The sequence below is a fragment of the Canis lupus genome, chromosome 38, assembly GCF_003254725.2.
Source record: "Canis lupus dingo isolate Sandy chromosome 38, ASM325472v2, whole genome shotgun sequence".
In the NCBI taxonomy this organism is placed as follows: Eukaryota; Metazoa; Chordata; class Mammalia; order Carnivora; family Canidae; genus Canis; species Canis lupus.
In genome coordinates this window covers 6,319,729-6,347,537 of record NC_064280.1, presented here as the reverse complement: position 1 = coordinate 6,347,537, position 27,809 = coordinate 6,319,729, and the positions used below count along the sequence as shown (strand labels likewise).

General features: G+C 33.5%; 1 protein-coding gene across 9 annotated transcripts in view; it reads left to right on the top strand.

Moving 5' to 3' along the window:
* CDC73 (cell division cycle 73) overlaps window positions 1-27,809 on the top strand; it is a 253,926-nt gene that overhangs the window by 80,204 nt on the left and 145,913 nt on the right. For all 9 annotated transcript variants that reach the window (XR_007409217.1, XR_007409215.1, XR_007409213.1 and 6 more), the window contains exons 11-15: window positions 4,650-4,707; window positions 11,097-11,132; window positions 11,580-11,667; window positions 22,631-22,792; window positions 25,650-25,750. Coding sequence is in view for 2 of the 9 variants with exons in the window: in XM_049107032.1 (XP_048962989.1) it covers window positions 4,650-4,707; window positions 11,097-11,132; window positions 11,580-11,667; window positions 22,631-22,792; window positions 25,650-25,750 (445 nt within the window). In the remaining 7 variants the exon portion in view is untranslated. The remainder of the gene's footprint in view (window positions 1-4,649; window positions 4,708-11,096; window positions 11,133-11,579; window positions 11,668-22,630; window positions 22,793-25,649; window positions 25,751-27,809) is intronic.

Sequence of the window (27,809 nt, the reverse complement as noted above, 5' to 3'; positions counted from 1 at the left end):
GAAACTGGACATATTGTTCCAGATCTTAAGGGAAAGGCTTTCAGTCTTTCACCAATGAGGATGTTAGCTGTTGTGAGTTTTTCATATTTAATTTTTATCATATTGAAGAAGTTTCCTTTCATTCCTAGTTTGATAAGGTGTATGTGATACTGTTTTTAAATCATGAAAGGATGTTAAATTGTCAGGTACTTTTTCTGTATCAGTTGACATATCATGTATTTTCCCTTCAATCTGTTAATATATATCCATATCTATTGATTTTCATATGTCGAACCATCTTTGCATTCCAGTAATAAATGCCACTGGGTCATGGTGTGTAATCTTTTTAGTATACTGCTGAATTTGATTTGCCAGTTCTTTTCCTAAGAGAATGTTCCCTTATGGAAAGAAGTTGGTTTAATAATTATTAAGTCTTCTTTATTTTGGACACTGAAATGAACATACACATACACATTTTAGAAAATACACATATGCACGTTACAAATAAGAATACATATGTAATTATAATTTTAAAACCTGCATTCTCTGATCATTAAATTGCAAAACTTGGTGAAGGCAGGGACCACCTTGCTTTTGCCAGTTTATTTAGCATGCAGTGCTTTGGTGAATGTGTGTAGAATAAATAAATGTTGTTTAATTCTCTCAGTAATCATATATATTTTCACCATTTTTATTTGACAGATTAAAACAGCTTAACAGTAGTGAATTAGTAATATTAAGGCAAATGGATTTGTTTTCATTAATGTGTATTTTTTAAGGACCTACCATGCATCAGGCACACCATGGTAGTAATAGGCATTGGAGGCGTAATAGACAGTACCTGTCCTAAGTTAGCTTACAGTCTGAGAAAAACAGACAAGTAAATAGAGAATTCTATAGCAAAATGGGGGATTTGATAGAGGTTTCAAATCTATATAGTTTATAGAGATTCTCCAGTATATTTTAGAAACATGTTAGCTGTTTTCTGTGTTGGCAGATACTGTATGCATAATTATTCTGGTTATGGCAAATGTAAAAAAAAATATGCTTATAACTTGTGTTTTGCTCTTGAAATCTCTTGTTTTCAGCCTCATTGTCATTTGTCTACAGAGTTGCAACTGTCTTTTTCTACATCGTTTTTCCAAAATACTTTTTTTTTTTTTTTTTTTAAGATTCACTCTGTACTTAAAATTCAGATGTTTTTTTAAAAGAGCATTCTAATATTTGGGAGTTCTAAATATCAAATCCAAATTTCAGGGATGTGTGTTACTTTAGAAAGACAAAAACATACAAGGGTATAATGAGTATTTCATTTTTAAAACATGTTACTTTTGATGTCATAAATATAGTAGTCAAAAAGGTAGATTATAAACATGTAGAGTCTGCATATATATTCTGTGTGTTTTATTCATTTAGAATTTTCAGTATTTTGTGAAGTTTCATATAAATAGCATTTTTCCAAATTAAGTACATATAATGCATTCCTTTTCATACTGATACTTGTCACAGATATTTTTCCTTATGGTATTACATATCAGGGTATTATTTTCTGCTTGTTTAAAGCAGCAAATACCAATATTGTCTTTCCTAGTACTGGAAGATTTTTAGATTTTCTCATTTGCTAAAATAAGGCAAGTAAGGATTATAAACAGCATACTTTGTTTTGCCTTGTTATGTTTTACAAAAGGATTCTATCACTTCTCCCATTCTTATCTGTTATTCTTTTTCAGAGTGCCTCAAGTCTCAGTGGAAATTATAATTGTTCTGACTTTTCAAGAGAAAGCAGGTTTTCCTCTCCAGTTAGCACAACTTGTCAGCTCCTTTAGTTTTTTTTTTTTTTTTTTGGTGGTGGTGGTTGTTTTTTGCTGATACTTTATTTTCCCAGATGGGTATTATTTTTCCCTCAATCCAGGTATCTTTAAAAATGTAGGACTGTCAGTCTCTTCCCCATATTACTGCCAAATTATTATTCCTGATTTTTAACATATGCCACTTTGTAGCCTTTGAAAAACTTCACCTCTGTTTCTTCATCTTTAAAAAGTGGTGTGGTTGGATTATATAGTGTCCGAGGTTCTTTATGCAATGACTTTTTATAATTTTATTTCAAAATAGTATGGATCGGAGTCGAATGAACTTTTAGCTCTTAGGGTTGGCTAGGTAGTCCTAAAATGGCTACGGCTGTAAACTAATGACATGATTAGCAAAGATCTTCCCAGTTTTCTTTCAAGCAACCCACAGTCTCCAATTTAGTATCTGTATAGCTGTGTATGTGTGTGTGTGTGTGAGAGAGAGAGAGAGAGAGAGAGAATGTGTGAATATGTGCTTGCAATTAAACTTATTTGTGTTTACTAATTCCAAAATTAAGCAAAGTTATACTACAATGACTTTGGCAACCCAGAATTTTCAGTACATCTGAGAAGACAAAATTAAATAAAACTCGGTTACAACTAACAGTAACTCTGCTCAACTAAGTGAGATGAAAATGTGTATGGGAGTATATAGGTTGGTGAGATGAGGGCTTTTAAAGGTTCATATAATCAAGAATAAATTGGAGGGAGAATAGTCTTTCAGGGTATTATAACTAGATAGGTGTTATAAGGGATGTTGTATTTCACCTCTTTTTTGTGCATACTAGTATTCTGTCCTGCAGATGGGCTTTCCCCGTGAGTCAAGAGATATATGATCATCTGTAATGTTTGGTTTGCCACCTTTGCAGCCTTGTAGCTAGAGGTGTAACTTACTAGTTCCAATATATACTATTGGAGAGGGGAGAACTCTTAACTGACCTAGGCTAGGACACATGCCTCCTCCAGTAACCAAGGGCCAAGGCTTATTCCCAAAAAGAAATAATTTGGAGTAGAAGGTCATCAAGCAATGACAGCTTACTTTGCAAACAGAAAATACCCATTTTTTGATATTTAAAGAGGTCCCAGTATTGAGTTTACTCAAAAGTAGATAAAAACACTTGAGTTGTGATTTGTTATGGAAAAGACTTTTTTCATATTACTTCTGTGTGCTTGTACCTTTTGCTGACCTGTGTTATAAGAGCTGTCGTCTGTTCATTTAGTATAGGTTTATTTTAACAGTAAGCTGAATCAGTTTGGTTCGGATAGTTCTCAATATGCACAGAGTGCTGTTGTGTTCTTGTGATTTTGAACTTCGTCTACTCTTTTCAAAAGAAGGCTTTGATTTGGATCCAACCAGCCTTCTAGTCCAATGTAGACAGAAAGATGTGTGCATATGTGTGTACTCACTGTTCTTCCTGTCTCATTTCTTTTATTTTTTCTGTTTCTGTGTATACTTAAGCCACACTCCATGACTTAGTATTTACATATAAGGATTTCTAAGTAATAAAGATAATGTTTATTTTATTTTCATGTTTATTATATAATATTGAGTTGATTCCTCTTTATGCAGGAACATGAGATGGAAAGCTGATATCTTTTTAATTGGTGTAGTTATTTAAAAACAACCATGGTATAGCCTACCATCTCAAATTATTTTACTATGCAAAATCTCAAGCTTTGAATGGTTAAAATTAAAGTTATTTAACAGTTATTTCTTTAGAAATGTTTCTGTGGTTCTTTTTTTTTTTTAATTTATTTATTTATGATAGAGAGAGAGAGAGAGAGAGAGGCAGAGACATAGGCAGAGGGAGAAGCAGGCTCCATGCACCGGGAGCCCGACGTGGGATTCGATCGCGGGTCTCCAGGATCGCGCCCTGGGCCTAAAAGCAGGCGCCAAACCGCTGCGCCACCCAGGGATCCCTGTTTCTGTGGTTCTAATACTGATTTTTATTATTATGGATTTATGGAACTTCCCTGGTAGTTACCAAATTTCATTTCAGTTTGAGTACAACTAGAGTAAGATCTCCATGAATTACTAGTTGTTTTGAAAAGTACATTTGTAGCTTCCTATTAAGTGTGAACATGATTGAAACTGTTATACTAAAGACAACTTTTAAGTATCTTAAGCATTTCAGAGGCATCTAGTCCTGAGTGTATAATTGATACATTTCAATACTTAGCATAGTTTTTCTGTATATTACATACTTAGTAATTAGTTGAGATTAGTTATTTAGTTAAAATTTTCAACCACTCTTAAATGTAACAAATCTCATCTTTATAAATGTGATTAATTTCCCTGAATATTTTAAAGGAATTTAATTTGATATGTTCTTGGGGTTTTTAAATGCACTCCAGAAGTAACATCATTTACATCTTTCTAATGTGAGATTATGTATCATTTATTCATTTTGAGATTGTTTAATGGAATAAAGATTGACTTGATTTTAAAATGAGTAATAACATTGCTGCAAATATTGTCAACAATTAAGCAAATCATTGAATATTTGAATATTGTCAACAGTTGTCAACAATTAAGCAAATCATTGAATATTTGAAAAATATTACATGCTTACTATAACTACTGTATGGTAACAGTTTAAATTTATTTTCTACTAAAGACTCCTGTTATTACTTCATGATCAATAGAATAAAAGATAAGAGAGGGGTTTTTTGTTTGTTTTTAATGCTTAGGATCATAACATGTTCAGGGGAAGGACTGATTGAGAAATATGGAGATACGGAATTTCGTTGCAGTAATTAAATATAAGTGTTTATTATGTAAAGGAACTCTTACATCATGTGTCAATATTTATTCTTTTAAAGGAGGGTGCATCGGCTCGTAAGACTCAGACTCCTGCAGCACAGCCAGTACCAAGACCAGGTAAAAATACTAAACTTGGTGGTGGGGGTAGGGTGGGAGGTGTCTTGTTTTTTAATGGTCACAATGAAATTTTTTTGATACATACAATGATTTAAAGGAGTTGAAATATTACTTAAAGTACTTCTAAAGTAATATAAGAACATTTGCTTGAAAAAATAGAGTTGAAGAGTTAAAGATTTTTTAGAAAATGATTTTAAGATCTTAGAAAAATGTTTTTAGAAAACTATTTATATGTACATATTCCCTCACCAATTCCTTATTCGAGAGTTTATATGGATGTAATCTCCTCCTCCCCTCCGCCCCCCATTGGAAGCACACCACCATAATTTTAGTAGACTGATAAGCATTTTGATGCCTAGAATTTCAGAGGTCTGTGTTCTTGAGCATGTAAGATTTCTGCAATCAGTTTTGTAAAAGGTATGGTAAGCAAAGACGTTATTGAAGTTATTTTGGAAATATTTTTCTTCCCTCTTCCTATTTCCTAAAAAGATCTTTATAAATGCATGTAGATATACCAACAATATTATACTCATTTTAGGTGTCCTGGGTTTGATTTTGGTGTTTTATTTTTACATTTAGTGTAATTACAGTGTTAGCTATACCACATGTCTTTTTTACCTCATTAGTGCTATTGAAAATAACTGTCAAGAAAATGGAAAAGTCTTGGACAGGCAGAGGCAAGAATAATAAATTGAGTGGTCTTCCTCTTAAATTTGGCAGTATCAGTAGTATAGATCTAAAGGTATTTTTATTCATAGTATGTTTATAGGCTAACTCTAAAATTATGTAGATTATAGATACTAAATATTTCTGGAAGCACTTTACAAGTACAATATTAAGGTTATATGTGGCTTACATTGGAATGCTTTTTATCTCACTGTGTCCTGGATTCATACATCTGAATTTTGACATGACTAGTATTTACTTTTTTTTTTTTTTTTTTGAAAGTGGATTTGTTTGGAATTTCTGTGATTCCTGTTTCTGGGGATCAGTGGAGGAGTGCTTCATTAGCCATGTATTAAGTTTGAAGCACATTGGATACATTTGTTTCAGATGACAGGACTGTGGGACTATTTTTAAGTAGAGAGGATCTTACCAAAAGCCATTATAACAGTATAAGGAAGAGCAATTAAATTCAATAAATATGAGTTGAATGCTTTCTATATATGTACTCAGTGCCAAAAACTAGGAAAAGCTAAGAAGGAGTTCTTTCAGAAAGTAAGAGAAAGTAAAGACAGTAAGAATTGGGCCCTAAAAATACAACCCGTGTAGTAGAGGGATACTATAGAAGCAGTTGAATGATCGATACAGAATTGTTTTTCTTTGGAAGGAAGAGATGGGAGGCTATTGTTGGTCAAGTCTAAAGATGATGACATTAGAAATTCAGAAATGGTATAAAAGGGGAGAAATCACCATCTGACATATCTAACCCAGTTTTCGGTCATTTGGCCGACAAAGGTAAGGGGTAGGGAGAAGCACTAATATCTGAATAAACGAGGTTGTTCAAATGTATCATGTGATAAAAGAAGTTAAGGGAGCTGAATTTTAACAGCCAGTTTTGTGACCTTGGCAAAGATCATATGTAAACTAAGGAGCACTCCCATCTTTTCAACTCTTAATATTCTGTCATTCTTCTTCAGTTGTTCTTGAGAGGGGTACTGGTGATTAAACTGATTGAGATTAATGTGGACTAATATCTCATGTGAGATCTCTTCTTTTTCCACAATTTTTTAGCATTTATTTATCAATAAAACCTGATTTGAGTGGATGTGTTAGGCAGTTTGTCATCTTTGTCTGATTAGTGAAATTTTCTTTTGCCGTAGAAATGTTTATTTGTTTATGGAATGCTGCCCAATTTTGAATGAATATTGGATAGTGTATGACATACTCACTTATGTTATCTTTTCAAAATTGAAAAATATATGTATGATTGCTCAAAATCTATCTGGCAGTGTAATATAGATGACAGATTATACATTTATAACTGTTATTTGTACATACAATTTAAATCATTTGGAAATGGGGTTTTGAACCACCATTTTGTTTTCCTCTTCTGTGGGACAACTCAGATATAGAGTTCCATTATTGATTGTTTTTTCCTTTTTGTTATTCTTTCACCACATGTTTATTTATCATCAATTGTGCCAGGCAAGTCCCCAGGTAAATTTGATATTTGAAAGTGTCTGCAGTTACTCCCAACTTCTTAACACTTATTTAGAGAATGTAACTAACAAAAAGCACATGTTTTTCAGTGGATTAGGAAGGATAAGCCTTTGATAAACTGTAGGCTTATACCTTACTGTCACTTTCTTTTTAGAGTGTAAGTCTCTTGTACGGAACCCTGCTTCCTGCCTCTTTTTCTTGCATATACAATGCATACTTCACTTCTCCAGCTTTAATTTTTTATTTTTATTTCACAGATTCCCTGAAATGAGTATAAATGAGCCTATAGCTCTAATTTATCTGCTTAAATATGAGATTGAGAGAATTAGCCCCTTGTGTATTTTAAACAGATAGTTCTGGTTCTAGTATTTTATTCCATAGGTTTATATCTGTGTGCTGATGATTTTCAGATTTGTATGTCCAAATCAGACAGCTTTTCTTACATCTGGTATCTTATATAAACTATTTAACATTTGGATATGCCATAGGCATCTTAAAACTGATGTATAACCTCTGTTCCCTGATGTTTTCTCCCAGGTGTCTTCTTCATGAATAAATAGCACCACTGTCAACTCTGCTTCTTAAGCAAAAAATTCAGCAGTTATTCTTCATTATTCACTTTTTGCATTTACGTCAGTGAGTTCTGTCAAATTTACCTTTTCTGTGTTCAGATTTGTCTTTTCATCTCTACTACCACAACTTAAATCCAAACCATTATCATTCTCTAGACCAGTGCTGCTTGAAGTGTTAGTCCATGACCTATTTCTGGCTTCCAATAAGCTACATATGGAAATTGAGAGTACAATACTGTCACGACATCCAAGTGTGTGATCATTTTCTAGTAATTCATTGTTACTGAATTTTACTCACTTGACCTTGGATTGGAAATTTTTAAAATTTAAAAAAATACTCTTAAAAAAAATACTCTTATCTTTACACCTCATTTGAGTAGTACCACTGTGGACTGTTAATAGTTCTGAGCTTTCTGCTTTCATGCTTGTCCCCTTTTGATCACTTATCTAAATCTTTTTTTTTTTTTTTTTTTTTTTTTTTTTTTTTTACTTATCTAAATCTATTGTTTTTCCTTTACAGAAGATGTGACATGAAAATCAAGTTATGTCATTTTCTGGCTTAAAAGTTACAGGGTTTTCAGTGGCACTTAAATACAAACTTAACATCACCTAGAAAGCTTTTTATATATATTGATTTCTGCATATATTTTAAACCTCTTCTCCTGCCACTCTTTCTTTTGTCCCTATAGTCTATACATTTGCAGTTCCCAAAGCACAGCAGTTTCTTCCTGTCTTTGGCATTTGCTCACATTCCTCCCTCTAATCTGGGCTATTCGTCCACTTATTCTTTGCAAGTTGGCTCCTTGTCATCCTTGAACTCTCAGTTTAAATGCTACTTTTTTCGAGGGGTTCTCTAAAGCCAAAGCACACTTTTCTGTCAGTGTACACACCTTTTGTTCCTTAATATTGCATGTTCACATATGTTTATATGTTTTTGTGTGCTTACTTATTTATGGTCTGGCTCCCCTACTTTGACTGAAGGGTCTTTGAGGACAGGGACTGTTTCTGTTTTATTTATAATAATAAGAGGGCCTTGAATATTTAAGTGAAGGCTCTGAATATTTAAGCGAAGACTGTTGTTATATTAGAAATCAAACATAGCAATCAATAATAATTATTCTCAGCTTGTAAATTTTCAGTCATGGCATTTGCTGAAGGCAGTGTTAGTGGCACTAGAAGCAGTAGCATTTAAGATCAGCTATAGCCACAGAGTTCGCTAAATATTAAATATTTAGTCCTGATTAAGGACTTAACATGCATTGTTGTTTTTAAGATTCTCACAGCAGTTTTAAAATGTAGAAACTATTATTACTGTTTTATATTTGAGGACAACTGATAGAGAGCAGTCAATCAGTTCGACTTCCTAGGGTAATTTGCCTAGGAAGTGGCAAAATGGGGATAGGAATTGAGATCACTAATATATAGATTCTTGCTCTTAATCATTTTGCCATGTGGACTGGTGTTACTCTGCCCTTTCTTCTCCCCTCCCACTCTAAATCAAGCTTAACATAGTGCGTTTGTCATAGTGTCTATACCTTGGTCTTTACTTAACCAGGGAACCTGTTCATATATTCTTTTGTAGCTATTTCTTACTAAGTCTCTAAACTTTATTTTTAATATGGTTTTATATTTTGTCTTTTTCTATTATGGGGTCTTCTCACTCTTGCATTTTTAGTAAGTGTTTTCCTAAATTCCTGAGTCCATTGTCTACTTCTTCACCAAACCATGGTGTTTCAGTCAAATCTTTTTTGTTGCTCCTCTTAGTCTTTTTTTTTTTTTAAAGATTTTATTTATTTATTCATGAGAGACAGAGAGAGAGAGAGAGAGAGAGAGGCAGAGACACAGGCAGAGGGAAAAGCAAGCTTCATATAGAGAGTCTAACATGGAACTTGATTCCGAGTCTCCAGGATCACACCCTGGGCTGCAGACGGCGCTAAACCGCTGTGCCACCAGGGCTGCCCTTCTTAGTCATTTTCATAGCAAGTCCCATCTCCTGTTATTCATGTATCTCTCCGACCTGTCATTATCTTATCCCTCCAACAACTACCAGATATTTACTGAGACTATATTGTGTTTAAGATGATGCTATCTCGCTAATCAGGTGTTTCTATGAGTCCTGTTTCTAAAAATGATTTAAGAAAGCTTTACTGTTTTTTTCTCAGCAAGAAGAAAGGTATGAGAACACTATAATAAATATACATATATGTGAACTTTTATTTACATGTATCTTTCACTACCTAATGTGGCTAGAAAAATCATACTACTGGACTGATAAAATTTTATCACAATAAGTAACTATACAAAAGAATAAAAAGTATTAAGTGAAAATGTAGCATTTTACTGCTTTTAAAATAGAACACATTCCAAAAATGCATGTATCCCTTTAAAAGTGGTAATCTCTTTTTAACTGATGTTGAGTTAGAATTTTAAGTCTCCTAAATTTTTATTTATTTTCGTGATTTAAGAAAATGGAAATTCTGGGCCACCTGGGTGGCTCACTGATTGAGCATCTGCCTTTGCCTCAGGTCATGATCCCCAGATCCTGGGATTGAGTCCCACATCAGGCTCCCTGCAGGGAATCTGCGTCTCCCTCTGTCTATGTCTCTGCCTCTCTCTGCATCTCTCATGAGTAAATAAATAAAATCCTTAAAAAGGGCGGGGGGGGGATAAAAATTCTAACACAGTACACACATTTCACATAGAAAGCAGTCAGTAAATTTTTATTGTAAATTCTGAAACTTGAATGTACAGCATTTTTAAGTTCTAAAATACATTAATCTTCAACCAGGCTGATATTGCTGTTATTATACCAACAAATGTTTCTGTGTGTTATAAAGTCTATTATATAGACAGATAGTGAGAAGATGAATATTTGTGTTTTTATAACATACATTCACAATTTTAATAATATGGGCAACTTGGGGTGCCTGGGTGGCTTAGTTGATTGAGTGTCTGACTCTCGATTTTAGCTCAGGTCATGGTCTTGTGGCCTGGGATTGAGCCCCACATCAGGCTCTGCACTCAGCTTGGAGTCTGTTTCAGATTCTCTCTCCTTCGCCTTCTGCTCATTCATATTCTGTCTCTCTCTCTCAAATAAAATCCTTAAAAATAATAATAATATGGGCAATTCAAGATAATATAGACCTTTACATGACTCATTGCCTGTAATGTCTTCTAAAGAACAAAAAGCAAATAGGAAGAGAGAAAAATGGTAAAAAATATTTTAGGTCTTAGTTCCCAATAATGCCTTTCTTTTCCCTCCTAAATAGTTCAGCACATTTCTTTCTCCCAGCCCTTCCCCTAGTGTTACATGTTTTTGCATTTACTACATTGGTTATCAGTTAATTAAGAAACTATTTGATTCCTTTGCTAGGCTTTAACATCCATTGATATAGATACACAGTGTCTACCAATGTAGTATATCTGCTTTGTTATAACAGATTGTTAAATAATGGTAAGGCATATTCATGTTTTGTGAAATAGAAAAATAAATTATTTGAAAAGATTGATGTTATTTTAGAAGATTGCAACATATTTTAAAATGTTATAGCTAGTCATGTAATTTAAATTTTTAGGCCTTAGTTGCTTTGTAAATTTGAAAATAAGAATGTGATTTTTGTGACACTCATTTTTTTTTCACTCTCTTATTAACAGTTTCTCAAGCAAGACCTCCTCCAAATCAGAAGAAAGGTGAGGTGTTGTGCATATGAATCTAAACTTATTTTAAAAAGTAAAAGTAGGGGCGTGTGGCTGGTTTAGGCTGAAGAACATGTGACTCTTGATCCTGGCATCAGGAATTCGAGCCCCATATTGGGTGTAGAGATCACTTAAATAAAAAACAAAAATTTAAAAAAAAAAGAAAGTAAAAGTAAATAATATTACAAAATTAAGGCTGATTCTATGCTTGTGCAGTTATATAAAACGTGTGTGGTATCCGTTCTGACTAGTCAGTGTTCAGGTCATACTGATTATTAAATATTTTGAATTTTGAATATCACTGTTGATGTAAAATATTTTTTTAGCTCAAAGGGGTTAAGATTACAAATTTACCAACTTTTAAGTTTTAATTGGGAGTGTAACTATATTTCATTTAATAATAATAACATATTTGTTATCTTTATAATTTTATCTTTATAGGATCTCGAACACCCATCATCATAATTCCTGCAGCTACCACCTCTTTAATAACCATGCTTAATGCAAAAGACCTCCTACAGGACCTAAAGTAAGTAATTTGTTAAACTGTTGTTTTCATTGAATATGGAGGTATCTTTGAGAATTAGTTACAGATTTGGTATTCCTTATTTAGAGAAAATAATTTCAGTTTCTGTGCTGTAGGCTTTACAGATAGTCTGAAATATAATTTTCAAAACAGTACAGAGTACTTGAACAATGCAGGGGTTTGAGGTGCCCATCCCCTGATTAATAAAAAAAATTTACGTACAACTTTTGACTCCTGCAAAAACTCAATACCTAATAGCCTAATACTGACTGGATACCCTACTGATAACATAATTAATATATAACGTAACAGTCAATTAACACATATTTTGTATCTCATATGTATTATATATTGTATCTGTACAATAAAGTAAACTAGGGAAAAAATGTAAAAAAACCCCACAAGATAGAGAGTATATACGTTTACATTATTGTACTTTTTATTTATTTATTTATTTTTAAAGATTTTATTTATTTGTTCATGAGAGATACAGAGAGAGGCAGAGACACAGGCGGAGGGAGAAGCAGGCTCCATGCAGGGAGCCCGACGCCGGACTCGATCCTGGGTCTCGAAGATCACACCCTGGGCTTAAGGAGGCGGCACTAAACTGCTGAGCCACCCAGGCTGCCCTACATTATTGTACTTTTTAAAAGAGATTTTATTTATTTATTTGAGAGAGAACATGAGTGGGGTGAGCAGTGAGGGCAGAGAAAGAGGGAGAAGCAGACTCCCCACTGAGCAGGGAGCCAGACTCGGGGTTCAGTCCCAGGACCCCAGAACCATAACTTTAGCTGAAGGCAGATGCTTAACTGACTGAGTCACCCAGGTGACTATATTACATTTGTAGGGAAAAAGCCCACAAAAAACCCAGGTATAAGTGGACCCATGCAGTTTAAACCAATGTTGTTCAGGGATCCTCCATATATTCTTTTCTCTCTGGATCCCTTAGGGATAATTACAGAAATTTTTAGCTAAAATTCTAATGAAAAGAATACTATTATATTAATTTCTAATATGAATTTTTTAAACTTTTTCCTGAAGAGCTTGAGGAAGTTCAAAAACAAATTCCTGTTCTCTTCCTCTCCCCTTCTCCAATTTCTAGTTGAAGAATGGAAAAAATAGTAACTTCTCCATAAATTAGATACATATACTGTGTGTAGGGGGTGGTGGAGGTTGGGAATATAGTTTTTTAACCTAGATATTAGTAAAATTTAGTTGAAGTTAAAACCTACATCCTATGTTAAAATTTCCAGGTACTTAGCGTCTGAAAATTTTTTATTGAGGTATAATTGACATAACATTATTAAGTTCCAGGTATCTAGTGTAAGGACTTAATATTTTTATATATATTGCAGAATGATCACTACAGAAGTCCAATTAACATCCATTATCATACATAGTTACAAAGATTTTTTTCTTGTGGTAACTTTAAATCTCCATTCTCCTTTCAGATATGCAATACTATGTTAACTATAGTCAGTATGTTTACTTTATATCCCTCTGACGTATTTATTTGATAACTAGAAATGTGTACCATTTTCCTTTGTCACTCAAATTTTGTACATGAAAGTTTTTTTCTCCTTCCTCATTTCCTGTTTAGAATCAGTATAGTCACAGTTATAACTCAAATTGCTCCTATAAACACACATCATGAGAATGTGTACAAAATTAATTTCTCCCCAGCCCAACTGGCTGCAGACTTAAAATTTAAGTATTTTTCAGAAGTATTTATCTTTATGTTATTAATATGAGTAGGTGTGCCACTTTTAGAGATCATGATTATTATTTTTTTAATCTTTATACTTCTTGTATTGGCTGTCATTTCCAGAAGAAAAATGGCAATGTTAAAATTGTTTTAAATAACTTTCAATGCTGTGTACATTAGTAAGGCTTAAAATGAACCATGGGTAAGTGATTTTTTCAGAATGCTGTCAAGTTTATGAACACTATTATTAGCATGGCAAATAATGAGTGGTTTTGCTAGTGATTTCTGGATGTCTGCCTTTGCTCATGACAGAAGGATATCCACCATGCTTTCCTCTCATTTTAAATTTCATATGCCAGATTCTCGTGATTTATTTGTACTGCTGATATTGTGTTGTTTGCATCTGTGAATTGTGAGTGGACTTTGTTCTCAGGGTCATCACACTTTTATGTAGTATACATTATCTTAAATTAACTATCCTTCATTAAAAATGCGCTGTGTGCATTTATGTCTGTATGGAGGTGCAATTGTTCTCAGCCCCCTTGCTCTGGTAGGCTCTGCTTGTGTCCTTTTTAACAAGTTCCTTTTCTCTTTTCCTGTGCAGTACTAGACTTAAATATAGTCATTTTAATAACATATTTTCAAGGGGAAAATTTGTTTTCTCTCTTCCTCATACAGGGTCATGAGTTAAGACAGAATATCTAAAAACATTTATTGCAGAATTCACATAGTTTAAAAACATGTAGTAAAATGTTGTTTTGAAGAAACAGTGGTCACCCTATCCTATAGTGATTCTCAGGTTTTTTTCAGTCATGCTGGTTATTAAAATGGGTAAATTGTTTACAGACTCACTTAAACACTGCTGGGTATTTTAGCATTTTAAAGATCGTTCATTCTGCTTTTCATCAAGTAGGTGAAAGCAAATGGAAGGACCCAACATTATATACACTGTATAATGTTTTAGAGGCTGAGTGGTATCATGGTCATTAGTTGGAGAGAAGGGGGTTAAATGTATTCTATGATACCTTTCTCTAGTGTTTGATACTCTGTCATGGTACTTGTTAAATAGAGGTTGTCAGATTGTCCAGTTACCTTATGTAATTAGTGACTAAATCTTGGCATTTGTTATGAATTTAGACTTTTGCTCACTATGCTTTCATTTTAATTATTTGAAGAAATTCTGGATTGAAGATATTATAAATTTGCTTTTGTCAGGTGCTATAGTAATATAACAAGTCTAAAGTTGATTTTTACTTTTTTATTATTACTTTTTTTAAAAGATTTTATTTATTAAAGACAGCAGGAGTGGGGATGTGAGGGTCAGAGGGAGAGGGAGAAGTAGGCTCCCTACTGAGCAGGGATCCCAAAGCATGGCTCCACCCCAGGATCCCAGGGATCCTGACGTGAGTGGAAGGCATTTAACCCACTGAACTACCCAGACAACCTGGGTGATTTTTACGTTAAATTCTCAGTTCAAGGATTTCTGGTCCACAAGCATAGCATAAATTCAAATTCAGAACAGACCAGAGTGACATTGGGGTAGGCCCTGGGCTGACCGATTATCTAGAACTCCTTTTTCCTCCCCTCCTCTAGAGCCAGATCAAGATGGGTACACTTCCTTAAAGCTTATTTGGAATGTTTTCCTCCTAGTTCATCCTTCTGTTGATTGTTTATCTCTTGTAAAGTTCTAGTTCTGGTTCCTTTTTGTCCTTCCTTTGTGTGGGTGGTAAAAACCAAGTCTCAAGAAAGTGTTTCTATCTTCCATTTTCATTCACTGCAGTACCAGTAATTTCTGGCCCATGACTATTTCCTTTCCAGCTCAACTGTGCACTTCAGGTGCATGTTACATTTTATCTGACATTTCTTGGAAGGGTTTTTATAATTACTGGAACTAGAATTTTATAAGGTATTTAATCTGTCTATACTGAGTTTGTTCATTCAACACTATAGAGCAATAACTAAAAATCAAAGTGCTATGTAGATAAACTACAAGCTCAACCTTCTCAGAGCTCACATGATAGTGGTGTTAGTATGTTAGGAGTCATTTATTGCAACTGATGGGATATAAAATATGTTCTAGCATTTAGTATAAAACATCTCAGGAGCACCTGAGTGGCTCAGTGGTTGAGCCTCTGCCTTTGACTCAGGTTGTGATCGCAGGGTCCTAGGGTTGAGGCGCACATCATCTCACATCAGACTCCCACAGGAAGCCTGCTTCTCCCTCTGCCTATGTCCCTGCCTCTTTATCTGTATCTCTCATGAATAAATAAATAAATTCTTAAAAAAAAAGTCTTAATGCTTTATTATTTGAAAGTACAGTGAAAAGTATAATTTTTCTTTGATACTAATTTACAAACTTAAATCACATCTTGAAGATAAGTTCAAAACCAAATTAGACCTCAGCAATAATTAAATCCACCATTAAAAACTTCGCCTAGCTCCTCTCACAAAGTATGTGGTGTTAGTGAGAACATACATAACTGTAGTGATGTGTTTTTTTGTTTTTTTTTTTACTAATCTAAAGAAATACTTGAAATTTATTATTTTCTAGGTTTTGAGACCTAAAAAGGATTGTCAGAATACATTCTTACCCTGAATGAAAATGCCAAGAGATAGCCTTAAAGCCCACTGTGGTAGTTAGTTGCAGAGCAGGAAATGCAACGAGGTTTCTCAAACACCAGTCTAGTTACTTTAACCTTTAGTAAGGGAGATTCTTAACAAACATTCAGATTAAGAAATTGGGTTTTAGGGGCGCCTGGGTGGCTTATTCAGTTAAGTGACTCTTGATTTTGGTTCAGATCATGATCAGGGATCATGATCTCACATTTGTGAGATGGATCCCCACATGAGATGAAGCCTCGCTTCACTTGAGGCTCTGGGCTCCGTGGTGACTCAGCTTTGAGGATTTTCTCTCTCCCTTTACCCTTCTCCCTGCTCATGTGTGTGCACACTCGCTATGCTCTCTCTCTCTCTCTCTCTAAAATTTTTTTTTTTTTAATGGGGTTTTATTCTGGAACAGAATACTTTCCCGCAACATATTTAGGGCCTTATATTCACTGTTAATTGCAATAACAATATTTTGTAATTTGGCCTAACATCGAAAATTCTTGTTAAATATTTTTAGTGGTAACTAGGAAAATATTTTCAGTCAGTAACCTAATTAGTATCCAAAAAAAGAATGTGAATGCTCTGCCTTCTTTCTCAGTAAAATAACAGTGACAATTCTTAGTGAAAGAAAACAAAAGCAACCTGACCTCCAAAAAAGAAAATTCATACTGCTTCTAAATAACTTATGACTAATTAAAAATGAGATACAAAATAAGTTGTGAAACTAGCTGATTCCAGGTTTTACCAAATGTGGAATTGAATTTAAGTACCTTATGACTTAAATAGCTGTATAAAAAAAAAATCTGTGTAATGTGGCACAAATATATCTCTACAGTATTTTTTCTTCAGTACTTTTGAATGAAATTTTCACTGAGTTTTTTTCCATTAACAGTAGGGAAAGAAGGAGTTTTTTATGTTTTATATTTCGTTAGACTTTTATTGTTTATAGTGTTCTTACAGTGGTATAGATTACTCAAGTAATTCCTCAAGTCATCTACAGTTGAGTGAAATAGAAATATAGTTATTTTGATCCTCTTTGAAATCAATTTGATTATGCAACAAACTGTCAGACTCATGCAGAAGTGGGTTTCATTAACCACTTTCAAATTTTTCTTAGTTTTTGTTTGAGCATTCATGTGTCTTTCCATCTTCTAGTGAGTGTACAAGAATAGTGTTTTCATTGTTTATATTCTCTGAAATATGATAGACATCTATGTTTTTGTTTTGTGATGGCTTCTGTGTTTTATAATCTGGCACCCAGTTGGAATTTACAATTCCAAGTAAATTGTGAATTCTTTAGAGAAGAGGGCCTGTTCCTCCGTTGTTATTTCTACATCCATTCTTGAAAATGGATTTGCCCAATAATGGATATTAAATAAATGTCTAGGAAACAGAATAGGTGGGAGGAACACATTGAGAAAATTGGAGAATGTACTTGTATTACCTGAAATTCAGAGTTTGGTTTTTGTATGTGTTTGTACAAGCTGTAAATTCATTTAGTGTATTTATGTCTAATTTTAAGTTCCTTCTTTGATATATGATAGTTATATCTGTATCTGGGATTTGATTTTAGTTCCTATGAAGTGTCATTGTACTTGGTCTTGGATTTTTGGCACTTGCTGTTACTATCAGGTGATTTTTTTTTAAGGCCCTTTCTAGCTAGTTCTTTGATTCTATGATTTGTGAATTTGGTATTTCCAACTCACAATTTTTAGTAATTGACAGCTATTTATGTTTTTTATAAATATACCTTAATGGTTACAGAAAATTCATGGTAAGTTTTTGGAATGTTAAACAAGAAATTCTGCCTTCAGCTTTTCACTGTCCAGAACCTTTGCGATGCTCATCTGAATGTATTACAAATCTAAATGTTAATTGTTTATAACAGAAGATGGTAAACAGTGCAAAGAAATCACAAAGTAAACTTTAGTGTTTTTCTCCCTAGATTTATAACAGAGAAACCAAACAATTAAATAGACCACATTCTTAGGATAGACTGAGCCTAATTTTTCTTCTAAGTATAAAACACTCCCTTCATTGTTTAACACCTCATTGCAACTGACATCTCCCCTACAGTTTGAGTCAGCTGGAGGCTTTGCTATGTAATTAATGCATAATTGAAACCTCCTCCACACAATTATGGTACTGGCTGTACCCCATAGCTCATTTTGGCATAGATTCTATTTGGTTTCATTTAAAATTAAGGATTTTTCAGTTTTTTAGCTCTTCAATAAGTAAATGAAACAAGACAAAACCCAACTTCACTTTTGACATCCCTAAATAACAAAATTAAGGTTATATTATGAAGTATTAAAAAGTACATTTTATATAGAATTATAAATGTGATCTTGAGTGAAGTTTTAGTAAGACTCTTAAGTTTATTTAAAATAAAATGATTGGATGGCACTTGTGAAACTGGCCATGATAGCATCCTCACAGGACAGAGTTCTAAAGGGAGAGATTGCACATCGAGGGTGCTTCAGAGATATGTAGAGGGTTCTTCCTTGTATCAGTCAAATACTCTTGAGCACATTCATAGGAGAAAACTACTTGAGGCCTGGGGAGGAAACAGGCAGAACAATTACTGGAGTTCATGCAGGACCATGAATAGTTTATTCTCAGCAGTCACAGGTAATGCAAAAAGATTCAACCACTTTGGAAAACAAACATAGGAGTTTCTTTCTTTCTTTCTTTCTTTTTTTCTCATTATGTTGAAGATACCATTGCACTATATTCTATCTTCTTGTCTTGGTTCATAGGTCACCTGTTAGTGTGATAATCAGTCCTTTGAAGGAAATCTGCTTTACCTGGTCATTTTAAAGACTAATTTAAACTTGCTTATCTGTTCTACCTAGATGTAGTTTTCTTATATATTCCATTTTGGGATTCATTTAGAATTAAGTGTATGGATTTGTGTTTTGTGTCAGTTCTGAGTCCTGGCCCCTTAGCTCTGTGTAATCCCCATCCCCTTTCCTCTCCTCTTTCTAGGACTTTTTCAGTTTTAGTGGCTCTGATTCGTTATTTTTCAAATCTTTGGTCTTCTTTAAAATATTTTTTTCTCCTATCTATTTTGCAGGCTTGTTTTATGAGCTTTGATCTTTGCTAATTCCATTATTAGTTACCTTTTTCTTTTGACAGTTGTTTGTTTCATGAAACCTGTTTGCTTCATGAAATCTCTTGTTTGTGTGTTTAGTTTTTTAGTACATTTCATGTTTTTCATTGTCTTCATTTACTGTTCATTTTCCTTGGAATTGTTTTCTGTGGAAATTCTTTGAGTTCCAAAATGAAGGTGGGGCTCGGCTCACATGGGGGTGGAAGGGTACTCCAGGAAAGGTTTGCATTTGTATTCGCTAAGTACCTGGGAACATTGCCAGTTTTACATCACTTTGAATTAAATTTTCAGTTTGAGGTTTTTTTCTAACATCCAGACATTGTCTTGTCTTGTCTTTTTCTTTTCTTTTCTTTTCTTTTCTTTTCTTTTCTTTTCTTTTCTTTTCTTTTCTTTTCTTTTCTTTCCTTTTTCTCTACTTTACAAATTTCAATTTCTTTAATTTAGGAAAAAGGAAATATTTTTAACCGGAAAATATTCATAAACTTGCTCTGTTTTTAAAATAACATAAATTCTGGAACTTATTTAGCTATATCATTTATTTGAATTGTATTCTTTGACAGTACTAGTACAGTTATTTAAGTAGAACTGTATTTGTTTAAATAGTAATAACTTTAGTCATATCAAAATATGCCTTTACTCATGTAATATAAAGTGGAATAAATAAATTGCAATTATTGGATGTCAATGAACATCATAATCTTTCTCCAAATCACATATATTCACCCATCACATTAGTTGTGTAATTCTGGTTATGTTTGTTAGAACACTTTTAGTTATAAATGATAAATACCAACTCAAAGTAGCTTTATCAAAAAATAACTTACTGATTCAACATAACGGAACAGTCCTGGCTTCTGACATAGCTAGACTCAGTGCTGAAATGATGTAATAAGGAGCTGGTCTCTCCATCTCTCATCTCCCCACTCAGGGTCAAGGCTACTAATCACAGTAGAAAGAGAGTGTCTGTTTCCCAATAATTCCAGCAAAAATTCCAGGATTAAGACTCTTTGGCTTACCTTGGATAATGTGTTGATTTCTCAGTCAGTCATTGTGATCAGGGTGGTTAATTCTTCCTTCAAATTTGCAATTCTGAATTTGATCTTCTTTGCTGTTGCCAGGGTATTGATAAGGCCTGGGGTGGGGGTATAAGAAAAAGAGTGGGCAGTGGATTTATTTCTAGTTTACCGTTACACTGTGCTTAATCCCTGAGAATCCAACCTTTATGAAAGAAGGAACTTCTGTTAGGTTCCCTCCCTTGAGCAGAATTTGAGCTTTATTTCTTACTCTAGGAGTAAGTGAAATCTAGTAAAAAAAGCTTAAGTTAAATTAGTTTGCTAGTGTCTTCCGTGGGTAGAGAAGTCTACATTGTTATTCTAACTTTAAGTTTGTGAGAGTAGGATAAAAGATCTGTCCTTATGTTACCACATGAGATCAGGGCTGAAAAACATTTTGAAATACAGCTGTATTTACTATAGTGAAGGCTACTATTCTAAAGACCAAGGTGTATTCAGAAATTAAAATACTAGAGCATGTAAAAATTATAGGATGGTAGTTAAATAAAGAACCATGTTAATGACTCTGAACTTCAGTAAAACTTATATCAACAAACACTTGAACATGCAAATGGTATGTAACTCATTTTTTCCTAATGCATTAGAAGTTGCATTAGATATTTAATAGATTTTTTAAAGATATTATAGATCACTCATTTGTACATGTATATCATGTACATTTGTATTTGTACATCATTAAAGATTATAAGTAATTTTGCATAAGTAATTTTATACTTTTACATTAAAATTTCAAAAGATAGAGAAGAGTGAGATACATTATTATATTTCAGAATGTAAACATTTTAATCCCATCTAGATAATAGAATGGTTGAGATAAATTAAAGCATCTTTCTCTTGTGAGACCACTTTGTATCTTGAACATATACTTCAAGAGGGCAGGAACTATGTTTTGAACAACTATGTATATTGTGTAACAGCATGATGTATTACTGTTCACTTAATACATTTTTGTTGTAATTTTATATTAAAACTTTTTAACAATGCGTGTATGTTAATTTTAAAGTGTTTAATTATTCAGTGTTAGTATTATATTTGGCATTTTCTAAGTGGGCTTGATTAATAAATCACCAAAATCCAAAATAGGGAGTAAAGTGATTATCTGAAGGACATTTTTAAATGATATGGAAATCTTAACTTTTCCACCAGATTCTGACGTGGATATGTAAAACAGCTCAGAAATGAAGTTCCAATAATCACAATCACCATCTACTAAAAACTTGGATAAATACAAGACTAGTATTACTAATGATGAATCCAGCATGTGATACTGAAATTTTTCAAAAGACTACCAAGTGCAAGCTCTCGTGTATATCCTATTTATCTGTCTTAAACTTTTTTTTTTTAATTTTTATTTATTTATGATAGAGAGAGAGAGAGAGAGAGATGCAGAGACATAGGCAGAGGGAGAAGCAGGCTCCATGCACCAGGAGCCCAACGTGGGATTTGATCCCGGGTCTCTAGGATCGCACCCTGGGCCAAAGGCAGGCGCTAAACCGCTGAGCCACCCAGGGATCCCCTGTCTTAAACTTCAGAAGCCGAATTACTCTCAATGTAAAATATGCTAATAGAGTGTATTAGGAGTATGCTTTAAAAAAAAAAAAAAAAAAGACTGTTTTGAAATGCTTTGTGAACACCAACATTCTAGAACTGGCAACAGCTCTGCAGATTCTTAAATTATTTTTGAGAATATGTTGATGATAGAGAATTGAATCACATGGTAGAGTTGATAATTTACTAAATTACTACCAGTATTTATACTAAGACAATTGGCATACATTTATTTAATTTCCTCCTTTAAAATTTGCGAAGCAACCGTGAAATGAGATAGCATTTCTTAATTATGCTAAGTCATAATCCATGAAATAGGAGAGTTTTGTGAAACTCTTGGACAGACTAAGTCACCTCTCTGGGAGGAAGCCACATCATCTTCATTTCAGGTGATTTTTGGTTTATCATAGAATTTCCTTTTCCTAGCATTTGAAAAATCAAGGAATAGTTTGGTCTTTTATGTAACTTTGGAAAATGCTAAGTGATGAATGAATATAAATTGTGTCTGTGTGTGAGAGATACACATACAGACATACACACCAATTTACGGCCTATGTGAGCTGAATACTGTTGGTTATTAGAGGTATTATACTCTCCACTCATTGTGATCTATACATGCAGAGGAGTTTATTTTTTATTTTTTTTTTTAATTTTTATTTATTTATGATAGAGAGAGAGAGAGAGGCAGAGACATAGGCAGAGGGAGAAGCAGGCTCCATGCACCAGGAGCCCGACGTGGGATTCGATCCCGGGTCTCCAGGATCGTGCCCTGGGCCAAAGGCAGGCGCCAAACCGCTGCGCCACCCAGGGATCCCTGCAGAGGAGTTTATTAAAAAAAAAAGTTTGATCTAACTATCAATATAATTTTTTTTACCATTTGTATCACTAAAACATTTGACCTTTTCTCATCTTTTTTCAAAGATTTGTCCCATCAGATGAAAAGAAGAAACAAGGCTGCCAACGAGAAAATGAAACTTTAATACAGAGAAGAAAAGATCAGATGCAACCAGGGGGCACGGCAATCAGTGTCACAGTTCCTTATAGAGTAGTAGACCAGCCTCTTAAACTTATGCCTCAAGACTGGTAAGATGATCTATTCTTTTATGTAGTCACTAATTTTTTTTGTATAATTAAAAAGTATCACATTTTGTCATGAGTTCTTTGTGTGTGTGTGTCATGAGTTCTAAATAGAAACTATCACTGAAAACCATGTTAATGTCTAAGTTGGTCATTAATAATGTCCACAGTTTAGTAAAGCCGAAATAAATTTGTATTTTGGGTAGCTAAGCTTTATTTTACTTATAAGAAACACTAATTTCAGGGGTGCCTGCGTGGCTCAGTCGGTTAAGCGTCTGACTTGGGCTTAGGTCATGATCTCAGGGTCCTGGGATTGGGTCTTCTACTGTCTCCCCCCACTCAGTGGGGAGTCTGCTTGTCCCTCTGCCCCTCCCCCAACTCATGTACGCACTTGTTCTCTCTCTTTCAAATAAATAAAATCTTAAAAAAAAAGAAACACTAGCTTCTGGAAAACTTAGTAAAAAATTATTTACACTGTTTATTTGTTCTGGATCAGCCTTTAGAGCAAAACTTCAAATAGACTAATGTTTTGAAAGACTATAGTTCTGGATTTTTTATTTGGGGAATTCACATTTTTGACTAAGAAATGATAAATGAGAGGATTGTTACTTTTATTGTAGAGAATAATTTAATAAAAAGAATAAGCACTCTGGTTAAGCCCTTTGATTGCATTAAAATGTCCTTTAATAAAATATAAAGCCTTTTATAACATAGTGCCTATAAACTCAGATACATGAATTATTTTATTAATCTAAGCTGGAATAAAAATACAGAGTCTGAGAGTGCATCTCTGTCACATAACACAACACATTGATGCATTAGCTGAAATTTACCTTTGAAGTACTCATTAGTCTTCACACATTAAAAAGTCAAGGCATTGAGAATATAAGTATGTTAAAAATTTATTATATGAAGGAAGATGAGAATTTCAGATATCAAGTTTAAAAATTGTAGGAAGTAGGAAAATTACAACATTTGTATCATATTTTTGCAGTTATTTGCAGAAAAAATTACAAACACCATACAGGTGCTGTCACCTTTCTACAAAATATTGCTTGTATATATTAGCTAGATAACCTAGTCATTGGTGTCCTAACCTAGGAATAATATTTTTCTTATCTTCTTTCCTTTCCTTTCCCTTTCCTTTTCTCTTTTCTTTCTCTGTTAATTGTCCCTTCAAGAATTCACTGAGTAGTATTTATATTATCCTGCTTACCTGTTAATAACCCTGTGAGACCAAGTAGGATCTAGGTGATGTCTCTCCAACAAATTTCCTTTAGTTTGGCAGGTACCTTGGGCTTTTAACTATTGTATGGCACAAGTTACATCATGAAATTAAGAGGCCATTTAATAATGTGCTCCATTACCAAAGATAGTTTTGGCACTATAGGGCACATATCCTATGCAGGGAGGAAATTTTTTATTTAAGATTTAATTTTAGCCTTAGAGATTTTGAGCAGATTAAGATTTTTAAGCTGTGGTTTTTCACAATAACTTGAATTGTTGCAGTAGGTCTTTTACTTGAATAGAAGATAACCTGGTTTAATGCTTTGTTGGCTGTATAGAGTTTTCATCTAATGCAGTGGTTATCAAAGTGTGTGATCTGTGGACCTCTGGGCATTCCTAAAACCATTTCAAGGAGTTGTAAGGTTAAAACTATTTCCGTAATAGTACTGAGATGGCTGTTGTCATGATCTATCAGTCCTCACACAGGAACAGTAGCATAACCAGTGCACAAGAGTAATCATTCCCTCCATTTCTCCTCCTCATTCTTCTTCTCTCCATCTCTCTTCTGACTCATGGATTGTCCGTGTGCTTCTGTTTCCTCATCTGTAAAATGGGGGCAATAATAGTACCCACTTCATTAGATTGTTTGGAAGATTCAATGTGTTAACATATGTACAAGATAAGGTGCTTAGAACAATACTGGCCCATAGTGAATGCTCATAGTATGTCTTAATGTTAACTATTACTGTTTATATTATGGTTTTGTTCCCACTTCTTTAGTTCTATGCTTAAACTGCTTATGGCCTTTGTATTTATAATGATTTCTCAATTTAATTAAATAATTTGTGAACTAATGAAATATGAAGGCCTAGAGAAAGATTTGTTCTTTTTATGAAAACAAAATTGAACGGTTAGAAAGACAAATTGCTTTAAAAACCCCAGATAGGGGTGCCTCGGTGGCTCAGTTAGTTTAAGCATCTGACTCTTGATCTCAGCTCAGGTCTTGATCTGAGTCATGAGTTCAAGCCCCATGTTGGGCTTAAAAAATAAAGAGAATGCTAGTAGAATTTAGGGTGAGTGAAACAATTGTAAACAATTGGAAAAATTGAAGTCTAATGACTTTTATACTCAGATTACTTTCTAAATAATAGAAGAACTCAAAAATAAGACTTTGAGGTTCCAGAAAATGGTTGGTGAGTTACTATAATTTATAATGTTTTTAGTTAAAGTAAAGCGTTTAAGATGTATTTGAATTTTAGATGATTTCCTTTTAAAACCAACTTTTTCAATTAATAGATCAAGTCATGTTCCCTAAAAAATGGGCCCTTATTCTAGAAGAAGGGCAGATTAAAAGGTTAAAAAAGATTGCATATAAGGATTGTGTTGTGTAATTATGTTTAAAAGACTTAGGTGCAAAAACAGATGCATAAGAAGTATAACAATCATTAATACACCCTAATGATAACATTGTAACAAAGAGTTACTCTAATGTACTCTGTCTCACAGATTTGTTGACAGGAGACTATGCCACATGAATAATTGAAACCTTTCCTTAAGGATTTACAGTAATCAGAGTTCATGTTTGAGATATTGTCTCAACCCTTGAGCTCTAACTCTGTCCCTTTTCTATTTATAGGGATCGGGTTGTAGCAGTTTTTGTGCAAGGTCCTGCATGGCAGTTCAAAGGTTGGCCATGGCTTTTGCCTGATGGATCACCAGTTGACATATTTGCTAAAAGTAAGATTCTCTTTATTTTTACTGCCTATCCAATATAGAAATGCTTTTGCATTATGTACAAGAAAGCCACATATGGCTCTGCATATATGATATATACATTAAGACATGCTCATTTTTAAGCACCTGAGAAATATTTTTAAAGTATTTTTTCAGACATTAATATTTGTTTAATGTACTTATGTCTAAAAGTAAATTACCGTATCCTATTCCCACATTGGGTCACTTAAAAAAGGATTCATTTGTTGCACATCCATACATTTTTATTAAAATTGATGGCTAGTTTTTAAAGGGGTTGACTTTTGCTGAATAGTAATGTATAGCTAGAACTTAAAGAGCCATATGACTTTTTACTGGCTATTTCCATTGTCCGGAATGATTATAGTATGCATGATGTTTTTTGTTTTTTGTTTTTGTTTTTTTTTTTCATTCAAGCCTAAATTCAAGTATTGTCTCCTTTAGAGAATCCTTCTCTGGCCAACCAGTAAATAACCATTACTTTCTCCCAGTTACTCTTTAAGCTCCTTTTTATGATAGTACTTACTGTTGTTTGATATTATCTTATTTATATCTTTATTTTAAGTCTTCCTTGGCTATAAGGCTAAGTTCTTGGTGGGAAGAGCCCTTTTCTGCCTTGTTTACCCTTGAATTATCACAGAAGAGTGCGTGTCATAGAGGAAGCATTCAGTAGATAATCTGTTAAATGAATATTTCATTTGCTTATATAAATGAATATTTCAGTGGCTTATATCTTTTGGTATATTGGAGATTAATTTATTAATTTAGTCTGGTTTTTGCAGTAGAGATATTCCAATTATTATTTAATTCGAGTACCCAATTAAGTTAGTAACCATAGTAAATTTTTTTTTTCAAAAGCATTCTCATGAAACAAGTATGTTTATTAGAAATGACAACTTCGATTATTATGAATGTGAAGTGTGCTACTGTAAAATCCAGCCATTTTAAAAGCAACTTCAGATTTTGTTGGCAGTTACTAAACCATTCTCCAAGATAGAAACTACTGCCCAAGCTTGAAAGTTTTAATCATTTGTTCTGCTCTACTTTCACTCATTTTAGACAATGATTCTAATATTACTAATATTATGATAGATTTTTATGTTATTTCTGAAACTTGAATAATACACAGTTGATAAATAGAAAGTTAAAGGTGGAGCGAGAACGGGAATTTAAATAAAATGTGAACACAAATGTTTTACCTACTTGCTTGCCTTTTTGAATAGTGTTGTAACAATAACAAAAAAATGATTAAAAGGTCTTCAAGATGTAAATGCTGTCTAAATTTCATTCAGAATGTGACGATGTTAGTAATTGTTTTTTTCAGATTGTTAGTCTTCTGAAACTTAGATAAGAACTTGAGACTTTTTTAATAGTTAGCAATTAGCGATTTTATTCCATGAATTATTCTTTCTTTTCAATCTTCCTTCCTTAATGAACATTTAAAATGAAAGTCCCTTCCATCTTAAAACCCTTTCTCTTGACCTTAACTCTAGCTCCTCTTTTTTCTTTTACTTGAATTATCTCTACTAACTTATTTTCTCTTTGGTTCTCAATTCACTGTTTGGCTCCTTTGCTCTCTACTAAACTATTCTCACCAAACTTATCAGTGATTCAAATACTATATACTTTTGAGCTCCTTAAGGGAATTTGATTCTCTTGACTTGGTTCTTTCTTTTTAAAACGTTCTTTTCCAAAGACTCGTATACTCTTTCTCAGATTCTCTAGCTTCCTTTGGCTTTCAGCTAGCTACCTGTTTATGTTTTGTTTCTCTTCTCCTTTATTATTGATACTCTCTCAAGGAGATCTGATAGCTTTCAATTACCATGTTTAATCTTCCCTTTATTCCAAGTTTGGTCTCTAGTTTTATATTCTGGGCCTATGTATCTCACTTAATTAGCAGATAACGCCTATGTGAGACCCTATTGGTACATCAGACTCAACCTGTTCTAAATGGAGTTGATTATCTTATATTCTCCCTCATTCCCATACTGTTTCTTTTCCGCAATTAGTTGGTTTCCTTGCTTTTTACTTGCCTTTTCTAGGT